Genomic DNA, 26,800 nt, shown 5'->3' with positions numbered 1-26,800 from the left:
TTTAGCTTGTAGAAAAAATTGGAGTGGATGTTTTAAAAATCTTGAATATGCAAGCCCTGAAGGGGTATGAGGAGGGTGGGGGGGGGGGGGGGGGAGATAATTATAACACCCAAATGATCAGATTTCTGGGTAAATCCGAAAGACTTCCACTAGAAATAACTGAAATTTTGAAGAGCAGGTTCAAAACCAAAGGTTTATATTCTTTACCAATTGCCAACACATAAATATAATACTTGTCATACAGACAGATGTGTGCACCAGGAAAAGACCAAGTCCCCTATAAATACTGCAAATTTCCATTTACTGCAAGTGATTCCATTATGTACGTTGTCCTTCATTTTCTCTCTCTTGGTGTCTTTACATCACAATTAGCACCATCTGAATAACACACTCTCCATATTTACAAATGCCAACTGAAATCTTTACACCTTTATATACAATAAGACCACTCGTAGTCCTGTTTAATTAATAGAAATACATTTGTTGTGTGCCAACAATACAACGGTTACTATGTATTTCAGCCATTACTCACTCACAATGTGATCTTAGAAATCTTTAACATTGTCATCCAAGTATCTGGCCCATATCATTGGCCAAAGTATGAATGGGGCTTGTCTAGGGCCTTTAGAAAAAAAAACTGTGTGGATATTAGAACATATTAAACAACATATCCCAAGCAGCAAGCTATTTGTTTCTTTCTTAAAAAGTAGTTAAGTGGATAAAGTGAAATCTTGTGGGTCTCTTAACAAAAATCCTAATCTTGAAAGAATCTGATGTTGTCTGAATGCCCACAGCCACTGTGAATGCTTAGTAATTAAAAGATATTTTGCCACAGAACAGACAAGTTCCAGGATTAACTGGAATCAAATCTGTTTCAGTCCATATGCTGTTATAATGGAAATGACAGTGCCATGTATTGATAATAAAGGAAAGTCATTAGTTCTCTGAAACTTGAGGTGGACAAAATGAATACACATACACCACTGATACAAACCACAGTCCGTGTTCTATCATAATTTGATGACCAGTTAACATTTAATCAAGCAACTGATCTCAAAAGAGAAAGCTTTCCAGAGGTACAAGCTCACCCGACCATGCCAAAACTCTGACAACAATAGAGGCTGTGTATTTCAAGCACAGCACGACAAGGGCAGTTCTTCATGAAATCAATAAATTTCAAAAGTTAATCACAGTCTTCATTACAAAGAAAGCAGTCTTCCCTTACAATGCGTGCAAGGGTGGAAGTTTCTCTCCGAAAATGCAACATTCTGAACCATGTTTGGATTTCCAAGTTCATTCAGCAAGTGCATAATTTTATGAGCAGTTTCGTCTTGTGGTGTCCATGTTGACTGCTGCTCTGGATTTTTAGCAGCAGGGTTGGGAGAAGAGGCAGCAGGTGTCGATTTTGACTCAGTTTTTGATGATGATGGTGACCCTGCGATAACTGCTTCTACTTCACTAACATCACTGTCAGAACTGCTGCTACCATAATCAGGCCAATCTGAAAATATAAACAAAAACATCAAGTTAAAATACTCTGTAGATGACAGTATTTAATTGGGCCTTCAAATTTTAATCCACTTCCCAGGTTCTACAAGGTATTGTTGATATTTTTTGCATTTCAGTCATTGGCATAAATAAATAAATAAATAAATAAATAAATAAATAAATAAATATCCACCGACAAAAATTAAATATTATTAAATAAAAAATATCTTTAAGACCTACCATCTAATTGTGAGCTGTCCAGTGTCCCATTGATGTGTTTTTTCGTCTTGGCCTGTGGCCCAGTGTGTGGCCCAGTTTGTGGAGAGGGGGTCTGGTTGGCACTGTGGTAAGACTGTAACATATTGCGTTCCTGCATCAGCTGGACTACCAATGCTTGAAGTTCTCCCAGTTTATTCTGAAAAATATAAATAAAATCAAATGAAATTCAATATTATTTAGGAAAATTGACATTCAAATGCTGATGATCATGGAAAATAACATATTGGGTAAACTGATGAATGGAATTTATTTTACCCAAAAGAAACTAAAAAAGTACAATCCCCATGCAAACACATACTTGTACACGTTTCTTACCCTCATTTCTTCTCTGTCTAGAGATAACCTTTGTATATAAGCTTCTTTTTCCTCTTGTTTCTGTCTCAGTGCTGCCCTCTGGTGCTGATACAGACTGACATATTCACCTGATAGTAAACAAAAGGAATAAATGGTCAAATTAAAATCATCTGTGTATTTTTTCTTCATTCACATGATAAGTATTTGATTAATAACAGACAATAACAAACTTGAATATCATGCTTTAGTTGTTGGCCATTCTCCAAATAGGAGCATACCTATAGTCTCTGTCTCTCCCTCTAGTTGCATAGTTAAATGCTCTAGCTGCTCATTTCTATCAATGAGCTCTGCCTTAGCTCTCATTGCACTTGTATATTTGTCCTGGGGAGAGGAAAAAAAACAATATATATCTTAAATTGGTAATATTACTGAAAGCAAATGCACCAAACAAATGGTTACAAATACAAAGAGAAATTCACATAAATAAAGCTATGGAGAAACATAAGAATAAGAAGTCAAAATCTGGGCCCAAATATCTAAGTGGTTCAGCCATTCTCATCCTACCTCCAGTAACTCCATGACATGCTGAAGAGATTCATACTGCTCCTTAGTTATCACTTCTCCATTGTGAGTGGCTGGGACTGAAATAATTAAAACACAATCCAGAAATAGACAAACAGTCATTTTTAATGAATGTACAACATTTCAAATCATTAACAAATAGAAAAATCACTAAAAGAGTAGAAACTCATGCCAAGGCAGCTTAATCCCCATTATAAGCAATTATTTGGTTAATTATTTAGTGAATCACCAAATTCCATTTCTGACATATCCTGAGAAAATTTAACAGAACCCATTCGTAACCTTTGAGTTACAGTAGTTAGAAAACCAACAATCCCAAAAACATATTAACCTCCTTGTGGAGGTAATAATGATCTCAAATTGGTGTATATCCTAACCATAAGACTCAGTGCTATTAATCTTATAATAATATATCATATCTCATCTACAACACAACACAGACAACACATAATATTATGTTACACCTCAACTGCTCAAAATATTCACAACATCCACAGTTTGATAAAAGGGTTTCTCGGTAAAAGGGGAGGGGGGGAAGACAAAAATTTAATTATAAAAAAACAAGTATTACAAAGTAATTTGTTAAATTAAAACAAGGTGGAAGTGGCATATGATTTACATTAGATGGTAGTAAACCTTATAAGTTTAGGGGCCTGAAATGAAGAAAGTTCCCAGCTTTTAGAAATGCCAGCTTCCACACACCAATCTGAGACCATTTCTCCACACTTACCTTGACCCTCAAGTTTTTTCTCCAGCTCATCTTTCTGTTTTTCTGCTTGTTCCGCCTTCTTCTTAGCTTGGTAATGTTTCTCTTGCTCCTCTTCATATTGCTGTAGGATCTGGTTTCTTTCCATCTCTAACTGTTGTATGGAAGCTGACAAGGAGGCAACCTGCGGTAAATAAAGTCAAGTTTTAAAGAATAAGAATAAGAATTTTATGAAGGAAAGAATTTCAACAGATGAGTTTAACATTAAAGATATCATTTATCAAGACGCAGATATGTTTATCAAAATGAATTATTGGTAAATTCAACCTATTTTTGCTTTTAAATAATAAATCACAGAGTTCCTTTTATAAACAGCCACAATCGTAATTTTTTATTTCCAATATCAATAATAAAAATAAAATGATAATAATAAGGCAACAAGAACCTTCAATTTTTTATTAAAAACCAATAATAAACATACATGGCAAGAAACTTTTGATGGACAAAATGCCCCTTCCACTCACCACATCATCCTTCCTGACGCCATCTGCCGTGGTGATATTTCCCAGTTCTTTCTCTTTCTCCTGGGATTTTGCCAGCATGGTTCTGAGGTCGCTGTTCTGGGAGGTCAGGGCATTGATGGCATCCTAGCAGTAGAAGAGGACGTAAATTAAATAAGTTAACCTTGCCTTGAAGGTTTCTTATCTGAGATTCTACTGTCAAATTTGATTTTCATGGAGAACGACCCGACCCTGCACTTGGATATATTTTCTTTAATACTTGTTCTGATTAAGTTAGTTTAAGTACTAGTAAGTTCTTAACTTGTAGCCAGACATTTAGACTACCATTTTCCCATGCATTTCAGAAAAAAATGTATGGTTCTTAAGGTCTGAATTGGGGGGGGGATCACATGTAGACAGTCGTTGGACATGATATGGGGTATTTATAAGCATGTATATACCAGGCTTGTAACAGGAAATCCTCTACAAAATATGCCCCACTCTGGATCAGCTATTGCCAAACAGAAACCAACCTGAGCAGCAGCTAAATCTCTCTGCAAGTTCTCCACCAACGTCCCCTGAGCCTCGTAATGTCGCATTCTGTCCTCCAGCTGCTCGTGCTGATAGTGCTGCACACTTAGGTGTTTCAAGTGCTGTAACTCATGCTCTTTGTCAGCTAACTGGATATCAGTAAAAGAAGAAACTTTTGTTATTAGTAATGGAAGTACATAATAATTTACATTATGATACTAAAATCACCTTAATTACTCTCCCTTCGTAAACTTTCGTAAAAAGTGTTAGCTTTTGCATGCAGTTATATCAGTCATTAAACAGAGTTCATAAAATTCTTCCCCCAGCTGCTTAAAATAAAATGTTCTTGTATCTCTTTGAGTTCGTCTTCCAGCTGGGAGTCTGGTGGCCAGTTCACGAGACATGTTATAGTGATTACTTACATGCTCTAGTATCTCTTTGAGTTCGTTCTCCTGCTAGGAGAGTCTGGTGGCCAGTTCTCTACACACATGTTATAGTGAGTACTTACATGTTCTCGTATCTCTTTGAGTTCGTCCTCCTGCTGGGAGAGTCTGGTGGCCAGTTCTCTACACACATGTTATAGTGAGTACTTACATGTTCTCGTATCTCTTTGAGTTCGTCCTCCTGCTGGGAGAGTCTGGTGGCCAGTTCGCGGGACACATGTTTCTCTGACTGTAAATCAGTGGTCAGCTCCATGCTTTCATTGCTCTGAAAGTAAAACATGAACACTGAGAGTTGAGTTCTAAACCAAAATCATATCTTTCATATTTGTAGATAATTTAGTGTATTTATATCTTAAACATACTCTAAACTAACACACACATTTCTTTAAAGAGCACGTTACAGAAATCAGTGTAACATTGTAGCATAAATACTTTATATTAGCTGAATAAAAAATAATTATCCTGGTTAACTGATTAGGTTTTTAATCTTAATTTCAACTATTAATCTGAATTTATCCAAATGTGCTAATAAATAGATTTTTCCCAATATCACTTATAAAATAAAACACATATTTGGAATATATCAACACACATATGTATTTTACTAATAAATAAATAAATTTAAAATAAATTTACTTTATTTATTTATTTATTTATTATCAATTTTTGCTGTTCTTTAGAGTGTACACTTTATTCCAAATATAAATTTCCTATCACTTAACATAATTGATACATGCAGTTTGTTCAACCAGCACCTACCAGCTTCACAAAACCATTCTGCAACTCAGCTAGCTGCTGTTTCAGGTCCTTATTTTGCGCCATTGCCCTACTTAGGGCCACCTTGTCACTCTGCATGCTCTCTAACAGCTCATCTTTGTCTATCGAGTCCTCCCCAACTCTGGACAAGGTGCTTTCTAGTTCCATGATTCTTCCTTCTTTCTCACTTATCAACCTGTGAAATTATTTTTAATATATCACCTATTTATTCTGATACAAAAAAATGATAGAGAATCAAGTGAGTTTTAGCAAGAGGCCATTTACATGGAAAAGAACTACAAACTTTTTGTTGCAAATGTCAACAAATTTCAGCTCAACACCACAAATGAGTCATCTAAAAGAACTGAGTTTAGTGAAATAAATGACTTTGTGCAGAAATAAAAACTGGCTAACTTATCTCTGAATATCAGATCATACTTTATTTATTGAAACACCCAATTTTGAACTTCTTTGCATTATCAAGTGTTTAATCTGGGTGTTTCCAATGGCTTAAAATTAACGTAAATCTAATATGCAAAGTCAACACAGAATAAAAATTCAATGCCAGAGATCCAAACATAAAATCCAACTCTTTTTAGCTTACCTGCTTAGCTGTGAGTTGTCATTAACCTGAGTTTGATACTTCCGTGAAAGGGCGTCATATTCCACCTTCAACTTCTCGATTTGTTCCAGCACCTCAGGACTTGCTACTTCTGCTGGTTTAGATTGGTCATTAAGTTCCTCTGCCTTCTGTGCCTGAGCTTCTAAAGTGTTTACACAAAACTTTGAGAATATTGTCAAACAACAAATGAATGCTGTATATTAATTTAATCAAAATGCTGTTCCATGCCGGAATGAGAGAATCTCTTCAAGGCTAAGTTTGTAAATTATAGTTTTTCTGCTGCTTACCCAATGCATTAAATTAGAATCCATATATAATTAATCTTTCATCTTTTGATTCCGCTTGAGTTAATGCCTAGCCAGTATCTGTGCTGAGAGAGAGAGAGAGAGAGAGAGAGAGAGAGAGAGAGAGAGAGAGAGAGAGAGAGAGAGAGAGAGAGAGAGAGAGAGAGAGAGAGAGAGAGAGAGAGAGAGAGAGAGAGAGCTAAAACACACAAATGACAATAACCCCCACACTCTGTCTATTCCACATTTACAACTAATTCATGCTCCAAACAGCCCTCTATTTCCAAGTCCCCCATATCCCCCTCACACCAGCCTGCCCCACATACCTGCTTTCTCCTGGGCTGTCTTCAATGCAGCTTCCAACTCCTGCTCTCTTAGCAACAGCTTCTCTTTCTCTTCAGTCAATACATTGATCTGGAATAAATGGACAGTGAAAATCAATAGGCAGTAATCAAACCTGGAACCAGTGCAAATCCCAAAATCATCAAAAATGCTGACAGAGTTTTTTTCAGGTGACATTATGCCTAAAAACTTACAAATGAGGACCAAAAATCCCCTGATCCTTAATACGAAAGTGGAGAAATACCAGACAAGATAACACTGTGACAGTAACTGTTCTAATTAAAAAGATATTTACCATGATAACATGACCTAACCATCTCCAACCTAGTTATCTGTTTATTAAAATATTTATCAATGTTGGTAAAAGCACTAACTCAAATGCAGCCTAGGTTTTGTAAGCTACCAACTTGAATTAATCAAAAGAGTTTGTAAACAATTTATCTGGAGCTGCATGATAAGAAGCATGTGTGAATTTCTTATATAAGTTTCATCAGAAATCTGAAATTAACTACTTGCTTTCATAGAAAGCATATGTAAGTTGGTTTTATTATATTATAATCAGGACATATAATATGTAACAGTATATAAGCTGAACTCTACCAACCCAAGCAAACTCTCCCGTCATGAAAAGGTTTAATACATAATATAAAGACATTATTGCCTGAAGCTGAAGTATGAATTCCATCTTTATCTCTGCTATCTAAGGTGGGAGCCGGCTATTGTAGTTGCAGCAGATAAATACACTTACTTGGCAGTGATAGTTATTATGTACACAGAGACTAACCCATAGGTGAGTGCTAGTTGTATGAAGAAACTATGGCTTGCTTTATATAAATATTGTTTAGCATGAGACTTTTAAATTCTAGTAAATAATTTATTATCTAGCATCACTTAAAAAACCTGACACCATAGTGACTTGATCAAAACAGACAGCATTAACAAGTTCACTCGTGAGATTATTTCTTTCTTTGATTGATTTATTATTTTTTTGCACCAAAATGTATCTGTTTATCTTTCTCTAACTGTTTAACTAACTTCAAGCCTGCTGGACAGTCTGATTAAAATAATAATAAAATAGCTCCATTTAATGACTATGTTAAACTGAATCCATCTTTGTTTATCAAGCCAGCTTCAGATATTTGTATAGATATGACAGAAAACTTTCTTCACTAAATAAAACAATGACATGAATATTTGAAATCATCTAACATGTATGGGATAGATAAAACTCTATCCATTTATATGTCAAATATCTTATCATTAGCACCAGAACGCAGACACAAATATATTTTGCAGTCTACGACATAAAGTGCTCCCATACTATTTCCACATGTTAACGCTGTCCCTCCAATAATTAGGCCTGTTCACCCTGAAATTATGTGCTGTTATCACACCTGATGATCATCAACATAAAATTCAAACTATTTTTCTCAATAAATGCCACTTCACACTCATCACCAGATTTTTGGGTTGCCCCATAAAACACTGCCCACTTCACTAAGCTGACAGAACTAAATATAGCACCTAAACATGAAATTTACTTTATAAAACCCTGTCTTATACCACCACTACAAGGGCCTTATATATTGTAACTGTAAATTCAACATCAATACACTACTACTTAAGCCAGAAAGAGTTTAAACTTACAGCTGAATGTTAATGACACCTTCTTAATGGTGCCACACAGGCAAGCTAGTTGATATCATATTGACCTTCACCTTGACCTAATTTCATGCTCAGGTGTGTAATGAATGTAATATGAAATGTACACAGGCAAATACAGTCTGACACAAATCCGGGTCATTGTTGTGTGTTGCTTGATACACCAATTTCAATGTTAAACATCATGAAAATTACTAAAAATTATACAATCATATCAAAAACCAGTTTTGTTATCTCACAACTCTACAGTCCAAGTATATTTCATATTAAAAAATCATATTACACATACTACATGTAGAATAGTGTATTAGACATTCCTTTCTGTTCTCCCACTCATATCACCTGAAGAACATCGTCTTTCAATAACTATTGTATCTTAAAATGGAAAATACCACATCCAGTAACTAATTATAACAAGAAATGGCTAAGTCATAATACTGCAACGTCCAATATCATGTGATTTAACTTGCCACATAATATTATCACATATTCAGGTAAATCCAAAATAAACATGTTCATTATAAACATGCACATATTATAGTTTTGGGATCAATGCGAAATAACAGCTGTAGAAATTAATTAAATATATCTATTGCAATACACCATATATCTTAACCAAATCCCACATAAACAATTCATGCTTAAAAATCAATATTGATCAAATATAAATGAAAAAGTCAGAGCAAATTTGTTTTACTGTTATTGATATATTAGGGTTTTATGATTGAGATATGACAATCATAATAGGACTTTCTTTTGGTGGCAGAAGCCTGTTAAACATTAACTCCAAGCTAGTCCAGTCAAAGCATTGACACTTAAGCCCCCTTTACACTGGACGGCGTCCTTTCTGCGTACCATAGCACAGCCTAGTTTGAGAGAACAAAAAAAATTCTTTACATGTTAACAACTGGCAGAACATTGAGCATCTGCAACCAAAGCGATGCTCAACTGTGCCACAGAACACAGAAAGGAATGCAGTTCACTGTAAAGGGGGCTTTAGTGGACAATGTCCTGACCTAGGTCTAGTGACCAGGCAGAATGCTATACCAACTTTCTGAATCATAATAAGTGAATAATATAACATACCTATAAACTGCATGGCTTAAATATCAGTGTCGGCAATTATTGTACCACATTTAATTAACTTATTCTAATTCCTTATCTTTTAATGTAGTAAGTATTTTCAGTAAAGTTAGCAATTTTTTTTACCATCCCTGTCTTTTCTTCTGGCTACATTAATGTTCAACAGTTTTTTGTTACAGTTTTATACACTGCCATGCGCACTAAAATTTAATCTAACTGCTACACAGTATTTTGATGGTAGACAAAAGCAGGCTTTCAATTCAACATTTAAGGTAAAACAAGAATCAGAATTGCTTTTATTACTTACAACTTTTACCTTCTGGCTGAAATTTCTCGTTATTATTGATCTGCTTCATATGTACAATAGTGTTTCTCACCTGGCTGACTAGCTGCTGTTGTTGCTGCTGTAACTGGTTAATATACTGCTGATATTGTTCGGCAAGTTGGTCCCTCTCGGTTGTTAACTTCTGGAATGACTCTGCATACTGCAAGAGATAATGTAACAGCATGGCTTCATGCTCCAACTTACGCTGACCGTCATGGTGGTTTAGAGGCATCTTAGAAATATCGCAACTACAATTATTATAATAGCAATAATACGTTTAAATCCTGGATCATCATTTGAAGTTTCTAAATACAGTTCCAACATTTATCTCTCCAGGTAGACATAAAGTCAGCACTGTGACTGTGTTCTGTCATTAAAAGTCACATACTAAATACCCTGCAGGAAAATTCAGATTAGACACGTGTCATTGAAAATAATGACAACTGTACTCATATATTCTGGAGAATTTTGTCACTCCTTGTCATATTCTCACAATTTCTTCTCATATCACTATAAGAAATCAAAAGAACCATCAACCTTTTCATCTGAAAATTTTGTTTCTTGTAACCATAGACTTCCCATATGTATACATATATAACATGTGGATTGCAATCCAACTTTTACATCATCTGTTTTTTTCATGAATTATTTATAGGGTTTCAAGATAAAGCCCTCATCATAGAAAATGTTTGATTTGTAATGTATGCAGTGCAGCTTTAGCAAACCCCACATGTTCTTTTCTAGTTGTCAAATTCTATACAATAATTCCTGCTATGTGACAATTAATAAATAAAAACATAATTCCTATTGTAAAAAATAATTATATAAAAAATACCTTCACTCTTAGTCATGCCTATTCAATAAGGTGTTTAAGACGTATGTCCAGATGTGTAAGCATAACAATTATAATACCTTTCACTGTTTACAAATACTGGAATGTCATTAAATACAATATAATATTATTTCATATATCAAGAAACAAGTTCATAATTAATTTTTTAACCAAATGCTTAAGGTATGATATATGTACGCTGGTAAGAGAAGAAAAATATGTTTTAAAAAAATAAGGAAAATTATCACAGCAACTGTTTGTTTGCTTAAAAATTTAAGTAATTTTTTCCAGCAATGAAGTTAGGATAAAATTGTTTCACAGAGCCAAGACTGATACAACACAAGGTGTTAGCTGTTTCAATGGCCTGTGTAGAAATCTGTATTCAAATACTCAATTGAATTATCTTCTGACAGACATGTAAATTATTCAAATACCAGCAACACGCTCAAACACATACAACGTTCAATATATATTAATTTATATCTTAAACAGTCAGTTGTACAGTCAGAAATATAACCTTGCAATACATTATACCTAACACTTTTCAACCTACTCCAATAACTCAGTTTTTGTATCTTAATTTCTTATTTAATATTTATCTTATAAAATTTATTGATTTATTTCTCTATCTATTCATATATTTATTTGTTCCTCACCCTTTTCATATAGCCAATGACAGTACCAGGGTAAATAATAGAAATTCATCATTCCTGGCATTTGAAAAAAAAAATAAAAATAAAAAGAGAAGAAGAGAAGGGGGGGGGGGGGGGTATATTTCAGCCTTGCCGTGGTGTCAAAAGCTCCTTACCTGATCCACCTTGGTTTGTAAAGATATTTTTTCTTCTTGGAGTTTTTCCAGCAGGTTGGTGTCTGTCGATCCCTCTTTATTTGACAACTAGAAGTAAAAGAATTGAAAAATTATTTCTAACTTTGACCAAATGACTGTTAATTTTTTTTTTTTTTTGGGGGGGGAGGGGTGTTAAAATGTTCTTCTTCATCTTTTGTTACCATAAAGAAGTTACTACCTCCAACAAATGTAGAGATAAGACAAAAGAAAACAATAATATTACACTATGAGTTACGTGATACACTTATTTCTAAGGCTAGCGAAAAACTGACAAAACTTTTTTGATTTTCAATTTTAATTCAAGTGCACCAAATTGAATACAATTTGAGTTTATCACAATTGTTAATGCCAAAAACTCACATTAAAGAATGACTTCACACAGAACTGCTTTGAACTGAAATTCACAATGAAGCAAGTAATATCGTATCCAGCCAGTCTTATCAAGCCCAGTGTGAACACACAGCCAATGAGAGAACACTGACCTGCTGTACGTAAACCTCTGTCATCTCCAACTTGCTCTTCAGATCCTGCACTGCCTGTTCTAGGCCTGAGCACTCGGATACTTTGGAATGGAGCTTTTCTTGAAGTTCAGAGTTCTGCTGCTTCGTCTCTTCGCTTGTTTTACTATTATAGATAAAGAAAAAAAATGTCATTCAAATGAGTAAAAAGGTTATAAATGGGATTCACATTTAACATGTTCATAATCACATTTTAAAATTCCTATAATCTATTTATTCCTTCCAGTATGCAAACATCAAGTGATAAACAAATTAAACTTGAAGAAAAATCTCCCCTTCAAAGTTATTTATATTCCAGAGATATGGATTTGCTGGAGTCAATGTCATGCAATATATTTAAAATGTATCCAATCATTTTTTATAAGATTCTATACAGTTTGCATAATACTAACTTAAAGATTCTACACACTTTATACTTACTTGAGCTTGTAGAGGTCAAGCTTTAGTCTATCAATTTCCTTAGAGTATTCTTTTGAGGACTGAAAAGAAAGAAATAGCATGTTACAAACTGTCTAATTGACCATGCATATCTTTTGGACCATTAAAGGCATATAATCAGTCTGCAATGTTATCCACTTGCCTGACTGCCAATGCCAGTCAAAATTGGACCGGACCGGTGCTACCTCTGAAAAACAGTCAGTTTTAGCCCCGACTTGGCCAGTAGATATTTTCAGCTTTAACATGTACTCAAAATCATTTTTTAATGTTCAGGCTAAATTTTTTTTTTAATCAAACTCCAACTTTCAAACAATTTGTTGCATCAACATCTGTCCATGAGCAAGTAGGTGCAGCATTGGTGGGAAGTATATGCTCATTTTTTTATGCTATCGCTCTGAAAAATGTTGATTTAATTTTACTGGTATTATAATGGAAAGAATGATGAGTTGTCCAAACAAAACCAACAAGAGGTGTTAAGAAATCCAATTCAGCAAACTTTCTGTAACTGCCATTCCAAATTTCCAGTTCTATTAAAAAGTTTAAAGTATGTATGTCCAGGTCTTCACATATCAAAGCCAGCCTACCTTTTCAAACTGTTGACTAGATGTAGAGATTGACGATAAGTCCCGCTCAAGGTCAGCCACACGCTGTCTCGACGCCTTCAGACGCCCAGAGAGCTCCTCTATCTCAGCTACAGAGAATGCAACATATTTAGCATGAGAGATAAAGAATAAATGTTAACTTTATTATCAACAATGACATGGATCTAAAATTCACTTAAGTTTATATGCTACACAGTTCTTTGATTAAGAAGTTTTCATGACAAACTATTAGAATGTGCCAACTTTACACCGTCTCTCAATAGGTGACATTATAATGTGAACAATATGGGAGTTGTGCCATTGTGTTAGATATGAAATTCAACTGGGTGTGACATTGCTTTAAGTGTGACACTGCAGTGATTGTGACACTGTTTTAGGTGTGACACTGCAGTGATTGTGACACTGCTTTAGGTGTGACACTGCAGTGATTGTGACATTGTTTTAGGTGTGACACTGCAGTGATTGTGACATTGTTTTAGGTGTGACACTGCAGTAATTGTAACATTGTTTTAGGTGTGACATACTGAGCCTCTGTTGAGCCATGCGCTGACTCTGGTTTACACTAGACTGTAGCTCTGTCTTCTCAGCAACCAGGATGCCTATGGTTTGGATATGAACCTAAAAGAAGTTGCCATGCGTTATTTCATTAAACTAGAAGAAATGACATAAATACTTGTTTTTTTTCCTTTTAGATGTAATCATCATGCCTTTACAGACGTAGACTTATATCGATGTTTTTGAACCCGATTTTACATTTCAATGCAATCAAATCAAACTTAATAATTCAACTTGAATGTTTTATGCAGCCGTGATGAACAAATTTACCTGCAGTTGTTCTTTCAAAGCCCCCAGCTCTTTCCTCTGTCGTTCCTCAAAGCCTCCCCTCTCCTCCTGCACTTGTTGCTGCAATGATGTGTTGTGCTTTTTCTGGAACATTTAATAAATTTAAACTGCTGTTATAGAAAAACTCAAACAATTGCGCTCCAGGGCATCAAACAGAGCACAGTGCCCCCTGCCCTCCCCTCCTTGGGCTTGACCTAAATAAACATAACGCCAACACAGGGCATGAGTGCTTTTACACATGTATATATTTATCAAGGACAAAATAAAATAGCCAGTGATATTAATAATCTTACAAATAATCCAAAATAAATATTATAATCCTTATTATAATGCAAAACAACCATTTAAGTGATATGTGTTTGATAAAGCTTGTCTAGCTATGCCAAGATGAAATATGATGGATGAGAAGGGCCCTTTTGCTGTCACCCTGCCTAGTATGGCTGCCAAAAAAAATCCTGAAAACACAAAGGGTGAAAGGTCAACTGCAAAAGGCAAGCAGTGAAAAAAAAAAAAAAAAAAAAAAAAACAGTGTTCCATATACGAAAGAAATTTTTGTTTATTATCTACAGAGATGATAAAACATTCAATGCCAAAGGTGCATTTCACATATCTAAATGAAGTGTTTTTTTTTTTTTATTATTTGTTTCATTTCTCAACTAGCAACAGCAAATTATGAGAACTTGACTGCCATTCTTCAGAGACTGATAGGAAAAGATAGTGAAAAGAGATATCAAAATAATATTTTATGAGATGCTTATGACGTGGTTACTCTGTGTTATCGCATTAGTCATTAGCAGTGTCCAGTCTAATAATCAGTACCTGAATATCATGCAGTTAATATTTAGTACTACTAGATGTTAAACCTAATTACTAGGAAAAAGTTCTTGCAGTTTCAACTCTATCATGAAAAACTCCATGTTTGCATCATATCATATGTATGTGAAAACTTCTAATAATCAATATACAAATACTAGCTTCAATTTCTGAAGAACACTTTAAAGTAAATAAAATATTTTAAAACTTTAAGACCAAATTATACCAGAGTGGAAGAAAATGAAGTGACTAATTTAAATGATTTGGAATTTTGGGGAATTATTTGGTGTAACATGTAAACCTCAGAATGTGCAAAGCAAAAATCCATCACAAATGTCAAACATTCCAGATTTTGGGCAGATATGGGGAAAAAAGTAGGAATGATTTTGACTTTCAAGCAAGATGTCCAAAAATATCAGTAAAAAATAATATGAAAAATATCTTTACTGTGAAACCAAATTAATAAAAATAACAAGATGCACAAAAAATGCATTCAAAATTAGAACAAGGCAGCAAAGCTGTCAAATGTACAGACAAAAAACAGAAAATAAAGATGCAAAATAGGTCATTTTGTCAATTTTGATGCAATAATAAATAATGCTTATAATAGCACTGTCAGTCAACACTGAATTTTAATCATGCACAACAGGTAAAATGGTCAATAACATGAGCGGACCCAGAGATATTTTCTGACAGTATTCCAAAGTATCTATTTTGATCCATCCTCCATTTTGATGGTCTTCCAACAGAAGAAAAAATAGATACCAGGCAATATAAACTTAATAACCTGACTGTCTTCCGGAAGTCCCAGAAGATGGTCTCAATCTACCCTTTCAATAAGATTACAGTTTCAGGACCATGAGAGTTCAAATTCACATGATGTAAGTCTCAATATTTGAAAAATGATGACAGTGCATAAAATAATATTACATAAGTAACATAATGTTTAAAGACATAAAAAACAATACAACTGCTTATGTGGAAAAACAGAAATGTCAGAGTCTCAGGCGGATGAGAGTTTAAAGTCACAAATGCAAGTGTTTGAGAAAAAATTATAAAGGAAAACAACAAAACTAGAAAAGCACTCCGAGAGTGCAGACCTCTGCCAAGGTAGCAATTGTTGATTATTATTGATTTTTGTCCTCTTTGGCCCACTTCTGACAGTTCCTGAAAATTTCAGCAAAATCGGTCCATAACTTTTTGAGTTATGTTGATGACAAACAGGGGTGAAAATATAACCTCCTTGGCAGAGGTAAATATAATTTCAATGAAGCTGCTATTCAAACTTTTAATCTTTCAGTTTGATATATATATATATATATATATATATATATATATATATAAAACTTATTTGCAATATTAAACAAAATTTACCTGCATAATTATCACTGCTTCCTTATTATTAATCTAGCAGAGAGCTTAACCTATGGGAGTTTACAGGGAAATATCAACAAGTGTGCTTTATGTAATCTCAAATCACAAGTGTGCTTTATGTAGCCTATCAATTAGGCAAATTACTTTATAACTGAAATTAGCGAAGTGATACCCAAGGGAAATTTATAGACTGACCCTCTCAAAGGTCTTTCAGGCCCATAAGTCACAACTTAAGAAGAGCACAAAACAATAATGCACAAAATAGGAGACTACAACTTCTGATGCAATAATACATTATGTTTAACTGCACAGTCAACATCAAATTTTAATTTTGCACAACAGGTAACACCGATGAGAGTAAAAGCATAAGGCTTCAGGCCCATCAGAGTTCAAGTTTATACTTAGAAAGTGCCAGAATGAGAAAAATGAAATTTCACACAAAATTGCATTAAATTCAATAATAAATGATAACCCAATTGACCTGGCTTTCTAATTTGAACTGCATGCCAATCCTAAAAATCATACTCTTAAGTTAAATATAATAATAAATAACACAGTTTTCTTTTCATAATGTTTGCAGTAGCAGTGCAAAAAGATTATTGTCAATTTTGATGTAACATTACATAATAAATTATAGAATAATTATCACCAATTTTTGATTATTGACTATAAATAGCATGAACATGTAGAAAATTTGATTACCATCCGGCTTCATGTCCATGGGAGCTCCGAGTCCCACAATGAATATGCCAAAAAGATAATGAATATTTCACTAAAATGAATAACTTCCAGAAAAAGAAGCCCATTAGACTGCTTTTCCAACTTGGGCTGCATTTTAGTCCTGTGTTTCTTTTTTGAAAGTTTGACAATCATAATGAACACGGTTTTCCCATCATGGTCATCATGGCAGATGTGGATGATTGAATCTGACAAACTGCAATGATATGAGTTTATTTCCGTTTTGGACACTTGATTACACAATACATGATAACAAGTTTACCATCATTTTTACATAATCAACTAACAATGTTGTAAAGATGCAGGAAATATCAAACACACACTTTTACGTATCTTATTAGTTCAATAATGAGACTGTTAACATGCCTAAGAATTGAATCTGAGGAAATTTGAAAAAACAGTACAACTTCTAAAATAATGGCCCGATAACACTGATTTTCGAACTCAACCTGCATTTTTGTAAGATTGACCACTCCTGTGAGTATAATGACAATTGGCTAAGCTGTTTTTCTTATATTGTGTTATTAATGTTGCATATATGTTGAAAAAAGTGAAAAAACAGCATAAAAAAATTAAAAGAAAATGTAAAATAAAACATAACAAAAAATACCAATAAAGCTGCTATTCAAACTTTTAATCTAGCTGTACAATTACTAACATGATATGAATAACCCTATTGAGTTTGAGAATAATAAGGCACTGTTATTCATCTTTAGCATTAATGTAAGCGTTACACAAATTTTTTTTTTGTAAACTTATTTTCCATATTAAATAACATTTACCTGCATAATAATCATCGATTCCTAATTATGTGACACAGTTAAGAAAGCTAAACCGATGGGACTTTACAATGAAATCTCAATGTGTGTTTATGTAATCTCATTTAATACCCACTTGAAAATTAATTAAGCAAATTATTTTATAACCCTGAAATAACTTGAAAATCAATTAAGCAAATTATTTTATAACCCTGAATTAACTGCCTACTATCCATATACATTTATTGCACCAAATAGCACTGTACTGCATTGCTTTCAAAACAGAAAACAATTACGATGGTTTTCCAACACAAGCTGCACTTCACTCTTTTCAGTAAGGTTGATTATCATAAGTAACATGGTTTTCCCTTAATCGCTATCCTGGCAGCAGTGTCCAAAATAGGGTTTTCTTTAACTTTCATGCAATATAACATAATACTTAACAGCATAATGACCATCAAATTTTTTATAAAAAAATAAAAGTATCATGGATATTCAGAAAATGTGATATGGAAAGGTCTCCAAGGACATGGAAGTTAGGGTCACACTTTCAAAATGCCAAAATGTTAACAAGAGATAACTGTACTGAAATGATTTTCTTTCCATTTTCAACACCTTTTTTTACATAAAACCATCATAACTGTCATTTTTAAATGATCAACTAGGAAAATTGTTGACATAGGAAAAATATCAATAGAACAATTTATAATGTCCAATTAGCTCCATTTGGAGATTCTGAACAAACTGAATGATTGAATCTGACGAACTGCAATGATAAGTTCCTTTCCATTTTTGATACTTTATTACACAATGCAGGATAATAGGTTTACCGTCATTTTTATATAATCAACTAACAATATTGTTAAGAAGCAGAAAATGTTAAAACAACACTTTAACATATCCAATTAGTACCGTTATGAGACTGTTAACATGCTTAAGAATTAAATCTGAAGAAAAACCACTTATATACAAAAAGGCTAATAACTTCATCAAAACTTAACTGATCAAGCTTATTTTCAAACTTGATCTGTATACTGGTCAGATTGATCACTCCTGTGAGTTGCAAGACAAAAGGCTGATTGGTTTTCCTTAAAATGCGTTATCAGTGTTGCATGTATGCTGAATAAAGGGAAAAAAACAGCATTACTTTTGTAAAAATAGTCCAATCATGCCAATTTTCAAACTTGACCTGCGTATAATAAATATTCACCAGTTCTGTAAATTTCAATCCAAGGAAAGGAAAAACATTTTTACACTTATCATGTTATCGGTGTTATAAAAGTGCTGAAAAAATTGAAAAAAAAAAAAAAAAAAAAAAAAAACAGGATAACTTCCATAAAAATTGCCCGATCTTGCTGATTTTCAAACTTGCCCTGTGTATTATGAATATTCATTAGTTCTGTAAGTTTCAAGCCAAATGAAAAAACAGTTTTCCACTTATTGTGTTATCAGTGCTGCATATATGCTGAAAAAAGTGAAAAAACAGCATAAATTCCCTAACAATAATCGAATCATGCTGATTTTCGAACTTGACTTGCGTATTATGAATATTTATCAGTTCTACAAGTTTCAAGCCAAAAGGTAAATTGGTTTTCCACTTATGGTGTTATCGGTGCTGCATATATGCTGAAAAATAGTGAAAAAACAGCATAAATTCCCTAAAAATGACCCAATCATGCTGATTTTCGAACTTGACCTGTGTATTATGAATATTAATCAGTTTTGTAAGTTTCAAGCCAAAAGGTAGGATGGTTTTCCACTTATCGTGTTATCGGGGTTGCATATATGCTGAAAAAAGTGAAAAAACAGCATAAATTCCCTAAAAATGACCCGATCATGCTGATTTTCGAACTTGACCTGCGTATTATGAATATTCATCAGTTCTGTAAGTTTCATACCAAAAGAAAAAACAGTTTTCCATTTATCGTGTTATCGGTAAAAGTGCACGGCGACGGCGACAACGGCGACGGCGACGACGGCGACGGCGACGACAGACGCAGATGATAGCTATATGTACAGACACATCTGTGTCTGTACATAAAAATGAATACATCATTACACACACAAATATATAAATAAAGAAAAAAGTGGCAAATTCTAGATGGGTACCAGATATACCTACCAGCTCATGTATATGCATTGCAAGCTGCCGGTTACTTTGGCTGTGTTTTTCTAATAATGCTGCGAGTTCACGATTTCTAGCCTAGATTCAAATTGTATAAAGAGACCAAAATATAATTTATCTTTTAAACCCCAAATAAAAGAGGACTGCGATAAAATTTGAATCCCAAACCAACAGTGGTATGATTTCAATTTCCCAAAAAGCAAGATGGAAGACAAAAAGCACCGGATATCACCTAATAAATAATAAAAAAAAAATATATAAAAAAACAGAAACCAATGTAAAAACAACTAATCAAAAGGGATAAAACACAGCAAGTATATTTCTTGCAAAATATAATTCTCTGCAATTTGTTTTCATTAAAAAAAATCAATATAACATTACAAGTCTTTGATTACTATTTAAAAAAAAATTAGCTCCATAATCACATTGAACCCTGTGAATCATACATCACAGGCATCAAACATGAGTAACATCTCATCTTTCAGTCTTTCCCCCAACTTTATTTGATCTTTTATTCGCATTTAATTTCAGCTATTGATTTTCTGTCCATTTGGACAGTGTGGGTAAGCATGCTGAGGACAAAATCACAGGAGAATATGAAATAGAACCAAATGTAGAGTATAAGATATTACACCCAAGGTACCACCATACCACGACAGCTGTAACTTGAAAGCATGCATTTGGACTCCCCTCACCATTGATGAACGAATTAATTATAAGAACATTGAATATCATCAACATCATCATAAGTTAACCTATGATAAGATGAGAAAAATCATCATACTATGGTAGAAAACAAATTCCCTTTATTGGTCTTTTTTCTCTAATTTTTTGTTCTGATCAGATTTTCAAAGTAATATATTGTGTCAAGTTATAAACACAAAACTTTCCGACTGTTCTCAGCTTTTACAAGAATTATGGATGAAATTGTTCTTTGGGCTAACTTTATAGTAAACCCCAGTTGTTCAAATTAAAATAACTTTTTAAACCAAGAGGATGACGAATTTGTAAAGGTGATGTAAAAAAAAAACAAAACAAAAAAAAAAAAAACATAAATATATTTTCATACAGAAAAATCATGTACTAGATCTATACTGTTGAAAGTTAAAAAGGGCTGTTTTATAGTTTAGAGTTTTATAAATTTTAAAGTGAACAAAGTTAATATAACACATAGACTGACCTCCAATTCACCGACAGTGTTATCATTTGTGTCACCAATTGTCCCATTCACATAGGCATCAGACTGAATCAGAAAAAAATATTAATATAATCATTATCATTATTAATGCAACTTCTTTGCAATACAAGCACATGCCATGACCTTCATGACTATAACCATACACGCAAGGAGTGTAAGTAATATGTATATCAAATAATTATGGTAACTGCCATAAACTAGGCTTGTGCCACATAACTACTGCATATTTAAAGTGAAGAGTATTACAAATTATGATAGACTAAGTATTATAATAAAGACTGTAAAGTACAAATGAAGACAATCATGTTTGTATCTCTATTTACTATCAATAAATAGAAATATTACAAAATATTATATATTACCACTGTTAAAATATTAACTATTCTTTATTATAGAATGTATATAATCTATTATTACCTGTGACAAAAGGCCATTTATCTGTCTGGAGAGTTGTTGAAGACTCTCTGTAGAAGCAGTGGGTCTGAAATGGATGAGTACTGCATTGAAGTCCAACAGCAATGATGCTTTTTTTTCCTAAACTTATATCCTGATGTTGATATTACATTTAAGTCCCAGAGAAACAACATTTTTCCTAAACATATCCCCGGTATTGATATCAAATTTTCCTTCTTGCAGTAGGAAGCCAATGGATGTCATAATGACTGGTCAAACATTTGAACATTTAAAACAGAATTATTGAAAGGGATAAAAACTATTCATTTTGGCAAAAAAAAAAAAAAAAAAAAAGAATTTCCTGGTTGTAATCAACTATTTTCCCATACTTATCATTGGTTAATAAATCCGTTTCTACATTCAAAGTTAGTGCCAATTTTTTTTTTTTTTTTTTGATAATCTCTCAAGAGCATATTACAGAAGGTACCCATTCATGGAGGCCATGTGGTCCGATGACAAGCACAGATTCCAGAATACTTGTGATAACCACCGTTATGGTGGAAAAATGGAATTCATTAATATACATATTTCTACAAGCTGTGAACAATATATTTATTGTAATATGGATTTCATACAAAATATTGTTATCCCTTTACTTACAAATGGTATAAAACATCGAACTCAAGTGAAGGTATGAGTTGAGAAAATGATCTAAGGAAAAGAGATAATAGCTCTTTTTCATTGTGGAAAATTAGATTTGGCAGGAAGTTCTCAATACCACATACAGGCATTTTAACATCTTTTGCCTCGTTTTCTTTTGGATGGAAAAAACAAATCTCATAAGACTACATTATACATAATGCATCCAAATGAACTTATTTTCTAACCTTTCACCAGTTCATAGGTGTGAAATGTCTTACCTGTGGTTGGAATCATTGAGAGGTGGTGTGCTGTACACAGATTGGTCTGGGGTGTCTGTGGATGGGGGAGGACTATGAAAAGGAAAAATCTCATCAAATCTGATTCAGGAACAAATATGACATTTTTTCCACTTCTTTTACTGCCTTTGCAATGAAATTAGGCTTTAGTGAATATCTATAGAAGAGCACATCAACCCCCCCCAAAATAAAGCACTGTTGTTACAATTATTATTATTATTATCATCAAATCGTCATCATTATTATCATCTTATTTCTATGCACATCTAACATAAATATATAAGCACAAAAGGCATTATAGCAGCTCTATAGGGGGTTACCTGAGGCTGCGTGCATTCACTGACATGGGAACAGCTTCCACATGGTCCACAGATTGGTTATGAGATTCGGAATTGGCAATGACCTAAAATATATTAGAAGTACCTCGATATATGAAGATGTTTTAGTATCACTATTTTTTATAGCTGAAAATGGTAAGCTAGAAATTATTTTTGATTCCTTTCAAACACTGGTTAATTTAAAATAGTTGACAGCTTGGTGCTTCTTATTACTACGTCACTGAATAAAATACAGCTTGTTACTTTTGAAAAATGTTTTTTTTTCTTCCTCAACTCAGGCACACATACTTTAAATTCAATATAATTCTTAAGAACAACCCCACCTATTCCTTAAAAATTATGTCTTGAAAATTTTGCTTGTATATATATATATTAAATTGTCCTTTGCATCATATTATTGTAAGGTCATAATTTTTTTTCGTGTGTTTAAAGCAAAAAAGATAATCAATTAATTTTCAATTATTTTTGTTATAAAATATATTACATTGCATGATGTCCATAATTCCCTCCTTACCTCAGAAGAATGATTTCCATTACTTTTCTTGCCCTCCTCATACTTCTTATTCTCCACTACAGTGGTCTGTCTCTTGGTTTTTGGTTTCTCTCCGGCAGGAGAATTGCCAGGTGTTTTCCCCGATTTCTTCTGAAACTGCTTCAGCTAGAAACAGTAAAGGCCCTTATTATTGCTCATGACATCGGTAGTCTCTTCAAATGTATTGCTGAGTTCCTTGACTTATTCTAGATGTCCAGTTAACTTTTTAAAAATGTACAAATTCAATAAAAGCTAAGAGCTTGGTGGATCTCCAATCTTGTCTTGGAACCGTAAAAACTGGAAATATCAAAATTACCTTCCTACTGTTCAAGTTACACCATGTAGAGGTGATTTCATTACCACAATTAAAAAATTTTATTCCGTGTTAAATTTGAGAACTTCAGACTGTCGTCCAGAGTGTACGTCTCAACTGTATATTAACCCATTACAGTGACGTCATATTTGCTCCGTAACACTCGTCCAGCGGCCATTCTGGAGGGAAAGAACGACGGGGAATAGTAGCGTAAATATAGGTGAACCAAATAAAATGAAATAATCTTCATATCGTGATTAAGTACACCAAAAGGAAAATAGTATATACATGTGAAAACTTCAGCTGATCAGCGTGATCGACCCATATAAACTCAAGACAGTCCAAAGACGTGAAATCCTGACCTACCCCTGTATCCCAACATCGTGGAATGTTGTCAGAAGCTAGTTCAGTTATCTTGTACTTCATTTTTCTTGTTCATTGGGTAATAACAGTTATAGTTTTAGAGAGTTTACTGTGTAATCATAAGTTCAACCTTTCATAGAAGCAACTTTTTACATGAAGGATAGATATAAGGAGAAATTTGAGCTATCAGGATCAACCCTTACGGACTCAAAGAAGACAGTATGCAGGGTTGTGACAAGAAATATTGCTGTCAGATATGATTTAACTGTACATCATGAAGCTGTCAGAAATTATTTCAGCATTCTTGTGCCTCATTAGGAAGTATTTGTAACATGACTGTTGTTTGAGAGTTCAACAATTTACCATGAATTCAACCATTCACAGTAGCAACATTGTTAGCATTTTATTATTAGTCCAGACCTTCACAGAAGCAATGTAATTTTCAAACTTATGACATTCAATGTAACATAACAACAAGTCAGTACATGAATTGATCTTTATTTGATTGAAAATATAGGAAAATGCACATTTTGTATGGATAAAAGTAAACATAAAATGCAAAACATTGTTGCACAATTCGATGACAAATTATCAGGGTCCCTTTCCTTTTGGTTGATAACACTGACAAGAAAAATATTTCCATACTTTTAATGATGCAATGCAACATGTACATGAGCATATTAAGTCGAATCAAGCCACCATAATTTGAGAAACCTGTTTAGTATATTTTTAATCTATGTCTAGAGAAATGCTTGATTGAAGACTCACAATTGATATGTGCTGTGTGGGTATGTAAGGCCTTAGATGGTGTTACTAAGCAGTTTGTAATTTTATTTAGGAGAATTCCACAACTGGTGGTCACAATTTAAAAATGCACAACCTACATGTACAACAGCCATCTGTTTCTGCATATCAGACCATCTGTGGGAGGTGCACCATACAAAATTTTATATTTCTTGCAAACTTTAGCCTTTAAAAATATGAGAAAGAAAAAGTGTTTTCATTTCTTCTTGTGCTTCTGCTCACAATTCTAAATAAATAGAAAACCTGTCCTTGTTGTATGCAAGCTATCAGGATAACAACTTTAAAACAACAAATGAACAATTAAATAAATAAACAAATCCAATTAAATAACTCCTGTCATGCACTGAATTTCACTCTCCTGATGTTCAGATCCTGTCTCCTCAGCTGGTCACAAAGATATAAGAATATTTTTTCGCTGCTTCTACCTTGTGTGCCATCTAGCTGCCTTTTGTACCTGTCACCTTTTTATATATTTATTTATTTATTTATTTATTTATTTTTTTTTTATATAACCAAGATTTATTTGCACCCAATCATTCAGTGTGGCTTGGTGGGAAAATATCAGATCAATTTCCTAAATGTAAATTAACAAAAAAAGGTAACAATAGTTATTTTTATTCATATTGTAACTTGCATCATAATACAGTAGGAAAACACAGAATTCAACATTTTTCAAATTCATTTCAGTAAGTTCATTCAATTAAATGGTACCTGAGCTAGAATATATACATACAAAACAGATTAACTCTTAACACTACACTAAATCTAAAATCAAGCCACTAACTTCCAAATACACATGACACAGGTAATTGATTTAATTGGCCCAGCTGAGCTGTGTACATTGTACTGTAGCCTTGACACTAATTGACAATAATGCTAACCAGGTATTAAAGAGGTAGATGACAGCAGATAAAATCCAAAGAGCACCATAACTGATAACAAATTACACCCAAGGCAATAAGTGAGTCTTCATAATGAAAGTCGAAACCCTGCCTGGGTATTTCCACACGTTTTTACAACACACTCTCCACCAAGACTTTTTGGGCACTACTAATATGCAGTGTACGTGCGTTCATATCTTATACACCTCGGTCATTGGTTTTCTACTGTTTTTTCTTTTATGGTAAAGGCTGCACAGCTGGGTCTTCATTCTTTGCTGTAAAATAAATTAGTTTTATCCTTTACTTGTCCGATGAGTCTTGATTCAAAGCCACTCCTCAGTCTCTCCTCCGTTTACGGTTTTCGTCCCTACACCTTGGATTGTTACCACTGCAGGCAGTCTGTGAACGCTTGTAAAGTTATTTATCTTCTCTCTATCATATACACTGCAGTAATTCATCATTTACTCGGTTTAATATCAAAGAAAACACAGAAATTAAATGCTAAATTGTACATGTAGACATGATCATGCGCAGCAGACGATTCCGGTCTCCCTCCAGTATGGCTGCCGTTCGTTTTGATGACGAGGGCTAAAAGGGGTTAATAGCCTAATAGGTGAACAATTCAGTTATCTGAAAGCTTTAATAAACCTCAAAACAATGCATCTCAAGAAGTTGTTGGTAATAAATCACCACTCTGGCCATATGACACCAATGGAAGCAAGCATGCATAAAATTTCTATTAGCCTCATGCATTAGATTACCGTCATGAATACACAGCCTTACGCCGGTTGAATTCCGTGAAGACGTTCATTAACAAGCCATGCTCAAAGAAACGTAACGATTTAACAAACATCTATATTACTAGAAAAATTTCGCGTTGAATAATCATTTAGTGTTTAAATAAAACGAAGCCAGCTGTTTTGGCGTAAACAACTAAGTTCTCAAAACATTTGGGAGGGGTATCGTTATGCCGCAAGAAATATTTCAGAGTTTCAAGTCGGAGAGAATATTAAATGAAATTAGAGCAACATAAAGTACACATGCGACTTTGATAACTAACCAAATGGCACCCGGCTAATTCTCTCTTTTTACTCATAAATAATTTACCTTCTTGCGAGCAGCAGCCAATTTTTCCTCTCGACTGCTGTCCGCCATGTTGGCCTGCTGACACGGCGGAAGTTTGATTCAGCAGAAACAAAATATCGCAAATAATTTAACATTTTCTTTATCAATAAATAGTTTTGTCAATTTATTT

General features: G+C 33.7%; 1 protein-coding gene across 5 annotated transcripts; it reads right to left on the bottom strand.

Annotated features, from left to right (window-relative positions):
- Positions 1-326: 326 nt before the first annotated feature.
- On the bottom strand, positions 327-26,786 carry LOC106156233 (golgin subfamily A member 2). Of its 5 annotated transcripts, none has more exons than XM_087008118.1 (26): positions 26,653-26,786; positions 23,167-23,310; positions 22,635-22,717; positions 22,297-22,368; positions 21,401-21,464; positions 20,966-21,028; positions 19,783-19,863; positions 13,960-14,061; positions 13,659-13,752; positions 13,117-13,223; positions 12,515-12,573; positions 12,059-12,200; positions 11,538-11,624; positions 9,950-10,057; positions 6,812-6,899; positions 6,184-6,343; positions 5,583-5,775; positions 4,975-5,088; positions 4,383-4,529; positions 3,874-3,996; positions 3,374-3,533; positions 2,626-2,702; positions 2,340-2,442; positions 2,083-2,189; positions 1,729-1,903; positions 327-1,501 (listed from the first exon to the last, which is right to left on the bottom strand). In XM_087008118.1, the coding sequence occupies exons 1-26, from the start codon at positions 26,698-26,700 to the stop codon at positions 1,200-1,202; spliced, it is 3,003 nt and encodes a 1,000-aa protein (XP_086864244.1). In that variant the 5' UTR covers positions 26,701-26,786; the 3' UTR covers positions 327-1,199. The 5 variants fall into 5 exon arrangements, with proteins under 5 accessions (XP_086864244.1, XP_086864245.1, XP_086864248.1 ...); XM_087008119.1 differs by having other exon boundaries at positions 6,184-6,340; XM_087008122.1 differs by lacking the exon at positions 9,950-10,057.
- Positions 26,787-26,800: the final 14 nt, after the last annotated feature.

The sequence above is a fragment of the Lingula anatina genome, chromosome 3, assembly GCF_051362555.1.
Source record: "Lingula anatina isolate TDL-2025a chromosome 3, LinAna3.0, whole genome shotgun sequence".
Taxonomy (NCBI): Eukaryota; Metazoa; Brachiopoda; class Lingulata; order Lingulida; family Lingulidae; genus Lingula; species Lingula anatina.
This window is presented reverse-complemented; position numbering and strand designations above follow the sequence as displayed.